At 44.8% G+C, this 13,448-nt stretch overlaps 1 protein-coding gene across 1 annotated transcript; it reads left to right on the top strand.

The window, feature by feature from the left end:
- Positions 1-5,852: 5,852 nt before the first annotated feature.
- LOC112079331 (multidrug resistance-associated protein 1-like) lies at positions 5,853-13,377 on the top strand (the record flags this gene model as incomplete). The annotated part of the gene is made up of 4 exons (XM_024145319.1): positions 5,853-6,029; positions 6,874-6,999; positions 9,656-9,793; positions 13,255-13,377. Coding segments are annotated over 4 exons (564 nt in total), but the record flags the coding sequence as incomplete, so codon positions are not given.
- Positions 13,378-13,448: the final 71 nt, after the last annotated feature.

Here is a 13,448-nt window from a genome sequence, read left to right as displayed (position 1 = left end):
GAGAGAGGTGCCACTCTACTAGGCAGGGGAGGGGCCTTACTGTGAGCGAGTGACACAGGGTGCAGGGAGTGAGAGACGAGTGACAACAACCAACCAACCAACAAGCCGAGTCGCACTATAGTAGACTAATAGCTGCCATAGCTATTTATCATCAAACATGATGACGTAGTACCTGTCTTGACTGCATCAAACCGGGAGAAGCTATTAAAGCTAACTAACTTTAGCTAGCTAGGCTAATTGAGGCTGCAGTGCATGTGCTTTCTCATTCTCCAGTTACAAATAACACAACTCCATTCACAATACTAAGCAGAAGTCTACATGTTGGCTCTTGGTCGTTGTAGCATATCCTTCTCCTTTAACTTTTAATTCCATCATTTTAATTCCATCTTCCATTGATTAGATATCTCCTAACTTTTGCCACACACAGAGGCTCTATTACTGTAGCCTATTGCCGCTTTGCTGACTTATGACTGGCCAACAACAACAGGCTACCCGCTCCTCTCTCTCTCTCTCACTCTCACTCACTCTCTCACTCTCTCTCATACACCTACCCGAAACCCGTGACAATCATATCAGAGCCGACCCAGACCCGTGACATTATTTAGAATTCTGGATCCGGACCCGCTCGGGTCAGGTATTTGGATACAGGTGGATAGCATGTCTTGGGAGTATGATCTTTGGGGTATGATCTAAAACTTCAAGTTCCTTGGTGTGCAAATCACTGACAACCTGACATCGGTGCACTACAGCACAGACAGTGTGGTGAAGAAAGCGCAACAACCTCAGGAGGCTGAAGAAATTCTACAGATGTACCATTGAGAGCCTCCTGTCGGGCTGTATCACCGCATGGTACGGCAATTGCTCCGTCCGCAACTGTATGGCTCTCCAGAGGGTGGTGCGGTCAGCCCAACGCATCACCGGGGCACACTACCTGCCCTCCAGGACATCTACAGCCTCTGTGTCACAAGAAGGCCAAGAAGATCATCTAGGACCTCAGCCATCCGAGCCACGGCCTGTTCACCCGCTACCATCTAGAAGGCGAGGTCAGTACAGGTACATTAAAGCTGGGACCAAGAGACTGAAAAACAGCTTCTATCTCCAGGCCATCAGACTGTTAAATAGTCACAACTAGCCGGCTCACACCCGGTACTCTACTTTGCACCTTCGAGACAGTTGCTCTATGTACATAGTGCTGCCATATGTATATAGTCATTGAATCCTAATTAACTACTGCTGTACACACCTTTTCTGTTCATATACTGTCCATACGGTCTATACACACCATTTCGGACTCTGACATTGCTCGTTCTGATATTTTGGGGATTTGTGTGTATTGTTTTGTGCTGTTAGGTATTACTGTACTGTTGGAGCTAGAAACATAAGCATTTCCACACCATCCAACACCTTTGGGATGAATTGGAACGCTGACTGTGAGCAAGGCATAATCGCCCGCTGACCTCACTAATGCTCTTGTGGTTGAATGGAAGCAAGTCCCCGCAGCAATGTTCCAACATCTAGTGGAAAGCCGTCCCAGAAGAGTAATGAATGTATAGAATGTCATTGTATGCCGAGCGTTAAGATTTCCCTTCACTGGAACTAAGGGGCCTAGCCAGAACCATGAAAATCAGCTCCAGACAATTATTCCTCTCACCAAAATTTACAGTTGGTACTATGCAGTGGGGCAGGTAGCGTTCTCCTGGCATCTGCCAAACCCAGATTCGTCCGTTACACTGCCAGATGGTGAAGCGTGATTCATCACTCAAGAGAATGCGTTTCCACTGCTCCAGAGTCCATGTTGGCTTACTTTCCACCACTCCAGCCGACGCTTGGCATTGTGCATGGTGATCTTAGGGTTGTGTGCGGCTGCTCGGCCATGGAAACCCCATTTCACGAAGCTCCCGACGAACAGTTGACGTTGCTTCCAGAGGCAGTTTGGAACTCGGTAGTGAGTGTTGCAACTGAGGACAGAGGATTTTTATGCTCTACATGCTGCAGCACTCAGCGGTCCCGTTCTGTGAGCTTGTGTGGCCTATCACTTCACGGCTGATGAGCCGTTCCTAGCCTGTTCCTAGACGTTTCCACTTCACATAAACAGCACTTACAGTTGGCAGCTCTAGCAGGGCAGAAATGTTATGAACTGACTTGTTGGACGGTGCCACATGGGACAGTCACTGAGCTCTTCAGTAAGGCCATTCTACTGCCAATGTTTGTCTATGGAGATTGCATGGCTGTGTGCTTGATTTTATACACCTGTCAGCAACGGTTGTGGCTGAAATAGCCAAATCCACTAATTTGAAGCGATGTCCACATGCTTTTGTATATATAGTGTGTCATGCAATTATTGTGGCGGACTATGTATTGTTCTGCAGGGATAAATGCATCTTGGCAGAGTAGTGTGTACTGTGTAGGATTGTCTGTTTTACTAACGTCCTGCAATTTTCTATAAGGTGCTCATTGGTGGTTGACTTTATTGTCCAGAAAGAGTTCAGTTCAAACTGTCCCAGCATGCACACGTTGACACATTTAAACCTACAGGGCGTAGAGTAAGTTCAGAGTTCAGGCATACGTTTCCGAAAGTTTACATTCAAAGTTGGTTACTGAAGCTTTCCAGGTAGACTTCTCTGCGGTACAAGGAAGGTACAGTTGCACAGTATGCATTGACCTTTCTCAAATTCATTAGAGCCATAGGCACCTATGTAAGTGCACTTAGGGCACATAGGCAGACAGGAATAATCCTCGCCAAGAGAGACCTTAGGCTACGAGGTTCCAATATCCACACTAGCATTCCACTTAATGAAGAAAGCAATGTATTGGACATGCATTCTAATCTAAGTAGAATGATGGCATGGATAGTGACACCACGCTGAGCACGAGAATTGGAGTCTCAAAGAGCGTAAGCATCCTATGTGATGCTACCGTAGGTAATGTCAGGATATCTGGGAATATCAAGTTCAGCAATGCATGTGAATCAATCAGTATGTGGAAGCTGCCGGTAATCCCTAATAGTACGCTAGGAGCAAAGCTCCACATTCTGTATCTTGATTCAAAAATGTGAAATGGCCCATATCCAGCTAGAAAGCCATTAGTCAATCCCCCTGTCTCTCTCTTCTCTCTACCCCCCCCTTTCTCTATCACTCAGACCTGCTACTCACATGCCAGCCTTATTCAGACACACATGTGAACTATCGTTGATGTAAGTGACTTTTTATTGAAAATGTGAGACTGTCATTGATCCAGGAGAAAGGTATCAGTCAATCGCCTGTCACTACTCCTCCTCTTTTCTCTGTGCCTCTCTCGCTCTCTCTCCTGTGTATTCTCTCTATTCCCTCTCTTTTCTTTCTCTCTTTCACACACCTGATATTCACATATCAGTTTCTTCAGGAATAGACATGCAAACACTAATTGAGATTTCATCCATAGAACAGTCTGCTACTTCTAGAACAATCTGCTACAAGTAACATGCCATAACCGTTATATTGCCAACAAAGCCAGAAAAAACATGGCCATTATCAGTCGATGTACCTTCAGAGCTCACCAATCTACTGTATACAAAGGTGGCCGACCTAATCTTGTGCCAGCAGCCTCTTTAACAAAGTTTCCAACGTGGGACAAGACATACAACTGAATGTTGTGAATGGGAGAACTCTGGAACATTCAAATGAAACATTTACAGGTGATGAAACATAGAACATAACAGATATGTAGTAATTGTTATGGCAACGTATGTCCCTGGGCCCGGGGCCCTAACCCTTCAGAGTAGTGCGGCTACATCAAAACCATAATCTTACTTTGGTAACAGTTCTAGTCAAACAGCTGAAAGGTGAAAAGATAATTATTTCATCCCTATCAATCAAATGTTATTATCTTGCGTTGTGGATAATGACAATTTGACGTAGAGAATCCTGCATTCAGCAAGAGAGGTGTGGTACAGACAACACCTACTCTGCAAACTGGAGGGATTGTACTGAACCCTGCAATTCAACATGTTTTGAAAAGATTATTTTAAATCAAAACTACTCTGCAATTTGGGAGACGTGACAAAGGCAGTGATGAACAGTCCTGTCGAGACAATTACAACATTCTCTAAATGACAATGAACAGGTCCAACTTAGCTAACACCTACACTCCATATGCCAAATGGGTGAGATCTTTGGACACATTTATGCTTGCAGTGACGTAAAGTATTACAGTGAAGAATTGAATGATATCAAAAAGGAATCAGAATGTATCATTTCTCTCAGATAACTGAAAGGTGCACAACACAGTCCATGCAGGCTCTCTCTCCTCAGTTCACATCACTACGTTTGATAGGTAAAAATAGACCTGGCATTTCCATCCAAACCAAGGCCTGGAAGAAGCTGTAGCCAATTCAGAAAACGCTGAGCAAGGTGACCAAGAAAAAGCTTTTGAGTTTGTTTGACAACTTACGGTTCTTATATAAAAGTTGGGAAAGTGTTTGTTCGCAGGCCTAAATTGACAACAGGAGCCAAGGGGAGACTGTGAAAAAGACTCCCACTCATTGAGTCAATAGCCATCTAGCACTTCAGAAGAATACCTGTTACACYGAGAAAATAGTCAGTAGGTGGATGAATTTCCTCACACAMGATRTGGAGTATTTTATGTAGTAGGAGCAGAATCGCCTCTTGTGGGATAGATAAAATAAACTGAAATGAATAACACATTTGTTACAGTATAGTAACACATTTGGTGTTGCTGTTACGTAATGACCCAACATGCAGCTGTTATGAATTGTGGTCACTCTCCTTTATGCCCTTGGGCGTCTGCCTTGCCCCGCTGCTACAAGCTGCTGTGTGTGTGTGTGTGTGTGTGTGTGTGTGTGTGTGTGTGTGTGTGTGTGTGTGTGTGATTCACAATGCTGCATTGCCGCCGCTCAACAAGTCCAGCCGACCGTAGTAGTTAAACCCACTTCCTCTCGCGACCTCTAGCTCCTCCAAACTGCAGACTGCAGCCAGGCACCCAGCCCCTCGTTAGAGGGCTTAGAGGTGATAAACAGGGAGAGGTGAGAGTACAACAGAGCACTTAGAGGCTAAGAGTATTTTGGTGCTTTTACAGTCAGACTTCCTTCCTTTTCAGCCCACCGTCGGCAGAGGCTGCAGGCTTGCATGATGCAATCTCGCAATGTGGATTTGGCAACTTCGGCCAACAGTACKCACTTCGGTCGGCACAAACAGAACACATCCCACTGTCGTCTAAGTGGGTTTGTATCGTCATCATGTACTGTAATATTTWGACTGACTTCGCCCTTCCAAAGGGGAAAGTTTTTAAACGTGCTGGAGCCGTGGGTTAAAATATTCCAGGACTGACTCAGCTCTYTAGAAAAAAAGACAAAAAACTCCCAAGCTCCAACCATCCAACCAACGCACACAGATTATGTTGACTTGCTGTGGTTTCACTCTCCATTGCCTAGATACACAGACCGGGACATTATACTGTAGCCAGCGTCCAGTTTCTCTGGACTGGACTCAGCACAGCATCAAGCAGTTCATTTGACAATCCTTGCCCTCAATAATCTGTCACTAGGCTAATACCCTGACAGGAGTAAACTGTTAGACTGATATATCAAATTGACGTTCCTCAAGTTGACAGTACAGTAGGCAAAGCTTGGTTGAGTTGTATTTATTTGAACACAGCCAATTTAGAGAAATTCTGTACCTAAAATGAACTCATGAGAACAATGAACAATACACCATTTCATAAATGTAAATCTGTATTGAGTCAAGAAAMAAATMATTTCTTCTCAGTGCAGAGAATGGTGCAGAAACCTACTCCTCCACTCTCTACCATCCTAATTTTAAACTGCATATTAACGGGTCTATCTTTGTCTCTTCCAGGACTGGAATCGAACATGGTACACAGACAAACCGGACCTGACAGAGTGCTTCCAGAACACGGTGCTGGTCTGGTTCCCGTGCATCTACRTCTGGCTGTTGGCGCCCTTCTACGCCCTCAAACTCTACTGCCATGACTGTGGACGCATCCGAATCTCCACTCTCTGCACCGCCAAGACGGTGAGCCAACCCATAGAATCCCAATATGGTCAACGGTCGGTCCAATGATCACAGAACAGTGACTTGAATTGTCCATTCTAGTCATTCTATCTCTATGAGCCAAACCASCCTGAGTTTATAAGCACATCCAGTGACCTGCAGATGCAGGGTACAAAAAGTAAAGTCATGAAAGAAAAATAGATACCCAGTAACCACACACTGTTGGATGCTCCTGTAGTGTTATTCGGTGCAACGTTTCAACCCGAAAGTACAACCAGCCTGCACCAACCAGTCCTGAGCCTTAAGACCAGCCTTAAACCAAACCGCAAGTGTTCGAGTGCACCGACCATATCTGCCATGAAATAATATGAGTGTGAAGTACTGTGAAAACCAAGCACCACATGGTGAGTGTTTATACAGGGCTGCCCGGGGACAAGTTCATGCCTTAGCGAGCAAGAGGAAGGGATATCAGCGGGGAAAAGCCTTGAAGGTTTAGAGAGTAATCAAGAAAGCATGGAGAGTTTACAGGACGAACGCAAGAGTTTATAGGATGGCATACATGGTGGCACTCCAAGAGGGTTACATGTACATTTAAATGTCTTGGTCCCATCTCACTTTCCACTGTTATGTTTCATGTGGTTGTACTTCAGTCTGTATAAAGTATATAAAATACTAACAATATGGAGACATGCGGCTTGACAATATGGATTGAGAGGTCCAGAGTCTCTTGAGAGTCCAGATTGTCATTTAGGTGCTAAAGATGCATGTTTCTGGTTTCCCCAGTAACCAAAACGTTTGAATCAATTACAATGACAGTACTGTAGACCTCACTCTGCTTCCCTCCCTGTGTCTGTCCATCCTCCAGGTGCTGGGGTTCCTCCTGGCCTCATTTGGCTTCGTGGAGTTCTTCTACATTCTTCTGGAGAGGAGTCATGAGATCCAAAACCACATGGTCTTCCTCCTCAGTCCCATCATACGCAGCTTGACTGTGGTAAGTACTGTAACCATCAGCCAATGTCTTTGTCTCAGCTTCTTTCTTTCTTCTTTCACGATTGCTCTCTCTCTCTATCTACTGTTTATGTCTCAGTATCTGCTGTTGACTTCTCTTCCCTGACAGTAGATCCTGGGGAGTGCTTTTCCCCCCTACCTTTATTTAAGCAGGTGAAATACATTATATATATTTTTAATGCACCCCCAGGATCTGCTGTCAAGGAAGAGAAGTCAAGAGGCGATACTGAGACATAGTAGATGGAGAGAGCAATCGTGAACAAAGAGGCTTCCCTGACAGCAGATCCTGCGGGTGCATGTGTATAGCAGCAGCTTGAGTCGTTTACTCCTGATTTACTCTTAGAGAGGGCAGGGGCTAAGTAAAGCACTCCATGACCTCTGTCCATAAACACTGTGTGACAACTTTTACAATGATTACAAAGACATACTGTACTCTACTCTCAAATCATCCTCCCCACTGATTTACAGTCCTGGGATCAGGCTGAGAAGAACGTCGGTGGAGAGCAGTGCAGTGCACTATGGGAGGTCCAGCTAGATAGAATAAAGTCCTGTTTACTACGTGTGAGGGGGGGGGGGGGGGGGTATAACGTCAGATTTAAGACAGAGGTGCAAGGGTTGAATAGAGGGAGGAGCGGAGGAGGCCGGATGTAGGGCAGTGTGCCTCCTGTAGCTGACTCACAGAGCCATGACCCTCCTACCCATAACTCCCTCTCCCTCAGAGGCCGAACACAAGTGCTGCACAGACTCAGTCCCTCCAAATCAGACAGTCTGCCCACCTGTGGTCACCTCAGACTCTTAGGTCAATATCAGCAACTGTTTGGGTGAAGAAATACTGAATGCATCTCTTGTACCAGTACACAAGGCATCCATTTTAAAAAGGTCACTTTTATATCACATTAGGGACCCGGTTTTGAAATCCAAGACCTTGCTACAGTTACCCAGCCATGAATTTACAGTTGATTGGTTGGTTGCTTATAAAAAAGAAGCCAAGGCCAATAGATTCTGGAACAGAACCATAATGACAGCCACCACCCTCTGGTTCCCTACGTAAAGCTAAGGAACACTGTGTCCAAAAGAAACTACGTTATTTTGCTTGTTTCTCGTCCTCATCGACCCATATACAGTCAATGTATGGGAGAAAAAAAAATCCACCAGACTCACCCCGGTTCGTGTTCATGGTTACTCTCCTTCCTACCATGAGAGCTGCTTGCAAGGCACGCCATATGCTGTAATCAGCGACACCATGACGCAGAGTTATTTTTCCACCCCATCCCCAGACTTCCAGTATAATTACTAGGTAGGGAATGAGTTAGGTTTTAGTAATGGACTTAGTTCCACCCACTGACTTCCATTCAAGGAAATGGGTTCCTCTCAGAAGGGAATGGCCATTTCTTGCTTGCAATGTGGTTAGTTAGGCAACAGTCCAAGCAGCATAGAAACCGGGAAATGAACCTGACATCCAACCACACAGCATAGATATTTTTCTATACAGTGTTTCTACCTAGCCTGGTCCCAGATCAGTTTGTACTGTCTTGCCACACTATAACCTTTAGGAGTTGTCAAGGTAGCACAAAACTATCTGGGACCAGGCTAGTTTCTATGGCGTCGTTGATCTATCAAGAGTTATTACTGGTAATTATGAGGCTGGAGGCCGGTTCTTTGCCTGCAATGTGCTAGTCAGACAATAGGCGTAGAAACTGAAAATTAACCCAACAATCACCATATTTATCTCCACTCTATAGCATACATATAGTGTTTCTATGGTGTTGTTGATCTATCAAACGTTAAATAATGATGGCTGGTTGCTTAAAAACAGGACCGTTTTTAAGATCTGATGGAACCAGTATGGTATCTATTATGCAACTCTATAACCACACTCTCCTTTTAGTGATGAGCTGGCGAGGCTAGATGACTTCTCAACTTGACCAAACTACAGACAGTCAGAGATAATTACAGCCAAAACACAGTCCGTGGAAAGACAAGGTTTTCGGATAGACACTGTGCCCCAAAACATGGAATCAGTCCTGTTTTATCTACTTATTTTACGAAACCTTTACTTAACCAGGCAAGTCAGTTAAGCATGTTATTTTATTTACAATGACAGCCTGTATTCAAACAAAATAGAAGAGTTCAGAGACATTTTTGAATAAAAGAAAATGAATATAGTGCAATTAAGGCAAAAAGCAATGCATGGACGGAGGGATGGAAGGAAGCAGGGGTGGAGGGCATAGTACTGTACATCTGTTGTTTTATTGAAGGAAGTCAGCAGGATAACAGCTGCGTCTGTGGTCAGGGAAATCCCAATCTAACSTTTCTCCAAAACCAACAAAAGCCAAATCCAATCCGTACAAATATTTTCTATTTAGCCATGGATTCTTCTCAGCCCCAGAGAGACTACTGGGAATGACAGTGAATTCTGATACAGAGGATTTATCGAGGGATTCATTTTCATCTTCAAAGTAATAGTTGTTGAGTTTCAAAGTAGACTCGRTTGCCAGTCCTCAGTCGGGGGTCTCTCCTTTCAAAACACTCYCTTGACTTTCACTGTCCGTTGTAATGCAAGTCATACTGATCTCACTGTCACTCACTGTCGCACTCTCTCTCCCAGTCTCTCACTCACTCTCTCACTCTCCCCTCAGGTCCTGGCCATATGCATCATCCAGTTGGAGAGGATACGAGGCTGTCGTTCCTCCGTCTTCCTCTTCCTGTTCTGGGTCCTGGCGGTGGTGTGTTCCCTGGTGCCCCTACGGGCAAAGATCCAGCTGGTTATGTACGAGGTACGTTAGTAGTAGAACATGACTTTATTCTCCATGTTCTATGGGAGAAGTAGCAGGTGTGATGACACAGGCACTAACATACTCAGTGTCTGCATGACTGATGTTACAAGTAGRCAAGATTATTCTCACACGCTATGTGAATGAAGGTTAATAGAGACMACTGTCAAAACAGTCATGACACACAGTAATTTTGGAACGTAGGAAACAATTTACTTGGATGAATATGCTACYCCTACATCCTGACTGTTATGTCTGCTTAGGTTTGCACTCAGTGACCCCGCAGAACCAGTTTGCCTGAAGGGTTGTCTAGGGTCTAGGGTTGTCTACCCATAGTCTAGACTTAGAGACTAGAGAGCGCATTGCTTGATATAGAGATGCTGTTGTGCCTGCTAAGCTTTATTCGTAACTCCACAAAATGAACCAAGGGTTTTCTAGTCTAGACTTAGCATGACTTGGGTTTAAATGCATTGCCTCCCCAAAGTCGACAGAGGAAACCCTGCAGTGTTGGTATGGCGGATGACAGACACKGCCAACTCTCGTCTCCCTTGTCTCCCTAAAGCCTCTGTAGATTGCTAGACTCCCCWCCTCTCATCCGGTGTCTCTTCCTTACAGACACTGCAATCATTGTCCTCGTATTTGTCACAACYGTAACAGCATTCGCATTTTTAGAAACACACGCATCCATATCACATCCTTATCGCCTCCAGTATGACATTACCACACGTGGTGTTTAGGCCAGCGGTAATGACAGCTCTGAGGTAAAACCGATAGTGATGGTGAGACAACCCAACATGGCAGCCCAGGGTCAGACCAGAGGCACGTCAGCACCACTTTATAGGCAGGAGCAGCCAGCAAACACCTACTGGGACCAACCTACTGGGAAATACAGTATTTTGTATTATCCTCTCAACACAGTCACATACACCGGGAGAACAAAACATTAAGAACACCTTCCTAATATTGAGTTGCACCCCCTTTTTCCCTCAGAACAGCCTCAATACATCGGCACATGGTGTTGAAAGCGTTCCACTGGGATGCTGGCCCATGTTGTCTCCAATGCTTCCCACAGTTGTGTCAAGTTAGCTGGATGTCCTTTGGGTGGTGGACCATTCTTGATACAGACTAGAAACTGTTGAGCGTGAAAACCCTGATTGGATTTAGCAGGTGACATCAGTAAGGTACCATAGCTTTCACCTGGATTGACCTGGTCAGTCTGTCACGGAAAGAGCATGTTTTGTATACTAGTGTATAGACGGACACATTTTCAAACYTGCACACACGTGGCCACCAGCACTGATCATTTGGACAAACTCAGAGAAGAACTTGGAGACAGCTCTTCTGGTAGACTAGCAACGACATTGGAAGTATCTCAACATGAGACATTTCACTGCAACGGTAAAAGAACTGAGTGTACAGAGCTCATGTTTGGTTTGGTTTTGCAGACCCAATTCCCTCGGCTCGTTGGTCAGACCAGCTGACCTATGTTTACAGGCCTATATTACCACCCACTCCTAGCCCCATACGTACCATCCTGACCCTGTTTTCACTATGCGGCCGGATTTAGTTTGTTCTCCCCATCTGCACTCTGGGCGCAACATAGTGTGAGGTTATCATCAACAACTACAGGAAACGGAGGGCAGAACATTCCCCCATTCACATGGGCTGTAGTGGAGCGGGTCGAGAGCTTCAAAGATCCTCAGTGTCCACATCACTAAGGACCTATCATGGTCCAAACACACTAACACAGTCGTGAAGAAGGCCCGACAATGCCTCTTCCCCCTCAGGAGGCTGAAAAGATTGTCATGGGTCGTCAGATCCTCAAAAAGTTCTACAGCGCACCATTGAGAGCATCTCGACTGGCTGCATCCCCACTGGTATTCAACTGCTCAGCATCTGACCGCAAGAAGCTACAGAGGGGGGTGCGTACGGCCCAGTACATCACTGAGGTTGAACTCCCTGCCATCCAGGACCTCTTATACCAAGTGGTGCCAGAGGAAGGGACTAAGAATTGTCAAAAAATCTAGCCAACCAAGTCATAGACTGTTCTCTCTGCTACCGCATGGCAAACGGTACAGGAGTGCTAAGTCTGGGACCAAAAGGTTCCTGAACCGCTTCTACCCCCAAGTCATAAGAGTGCTAAATAGTTAACCAAATAYCTAACCGGAATATCTGCATTGACCCTTTTTGCACTATTTTTGACTCTATGTACACACACTGGACTCTACCCACACACTCACACATACTTACACTGACACTCCAACACATGCACGCACACACAGGCACACATTCGCCACACACATACTTATCACATACAGTAATAGACATTAGCAGCAGTGTATCTATCTTGTTGCCTAGTCACTTTACCCCTACCTATATGTACATATCTACCTCAGTTTCCTCATACATCGACTAGGTACTGGTACCCCCTGTACTGTACATAGCCAAGCCATCATTGCTCATAAGCATTTCACTGTAAATCTACACCTGTTGTTTATGAAACATCTGACAATTACAATTTGATTTGATCATAAGACGTACCTGTGCGGCAGATAGCCTAGCGGTTAAGAGCGTTCAAATCCCTGAGCCAACTAGATGAGAAATKTTTTGCCCTTGAGCAAGGCACTTKACSCTAACTSCTCCTGTAAGGGCTGGATAAGAGCGTCTGCTAAATGACTAAAATGTCAAAATCACTCCAACTGCCGTTTACTATGGCTCTAACTTTCACACAAAGGGAAATGGGTWAACATTAGGTTGACGTATGGGCCATCAAAAACAGGCCTGCTGGTCTCTTATAAGTTAAGAATAACATGTGAAAACCACATTTCACATAATACGTGGTTAATATCCCTGTTTTGGCTGTCTTCCATTGAGAAAGAGGGAGGGAGGGTTGTTGGTTTGTGTCTGCTTCCCCCACAATCTCTCTATTTACAGATACGGGTCGTAGCGTGACTGCAGGGAGCTTTTTACTGTTGCTTCATTTATATAAAGCCACGTATTAAAGACTTTGGTTTTTCACCACGATTTGGCTTTACGGTTCAAAATAAGCTTTATTGAGTCTCTCTGTGATCGTGGCATATAACCATATCCCGTCCTATGTTGAGTTCAAGTATGGGAAATCTTGATCTGGGAAGAAAAGCTTGCATTTTGACAAACTCATGCAAACCCACACTGATGAAATAAAAAGTATCGCAATTAATGATACATTGTTTACTAGTTGTGACAGAGCATTTACATTGAAACATGATTTCCTTGATGCCACAGTTCCAATGCTGCGTGTAACCAACCCATTTCCCTATGTCTTAAAACTCAAGAGATGCATGTCTCAGTAACCCACAAATGGTTACACAGCTATATGTTGCATGGGAAATGCAATGACAACAATAATGTTGGCAATTGTATTTATTTAAACTTKATTTACTTAGGCAAATCATGTAATATTCACTGTTCTTCTTTTTTAACAGGGTATCACCACCGATATTGTGAGATACACAGCGTTTTTCTCCTACTTCTCACTCCAACTGGCCCAGCTCTTCCTGTGTTGTTTCGCTGACCAGCCTCCAGAGGGGAAAACCGTCCTCGTCAAGGTAGGCATTAGATCAGAACGTGGGCTATATTTCACTTCTGTCAAAATGCTCTCTCCTTCCAAAACATGAGA

The sequence above is a fragment of the Salvelinus sp. IW2-2015 genome, unplaced genomic scaffold (genome assembly GCF_002910315.2).
Source record: "Salvelinus sp. IW2-2015 unplaced genomic scaffold, ASM291031v2 Un_scaffold7606, whole genome shotgun sequence".
In the NCBI taxonomy this organism is placed as follows: domain Eukaryota; kingdom Metazoa; phylum Chordata; class Actinopteri; order Salmoniformes; family Salmonidae; genus Salvelinus; species Salvelinus sp. IW2-2015.
This window is presented reverse-complemented; position numbering and strand designations above follow the sequence as displayed.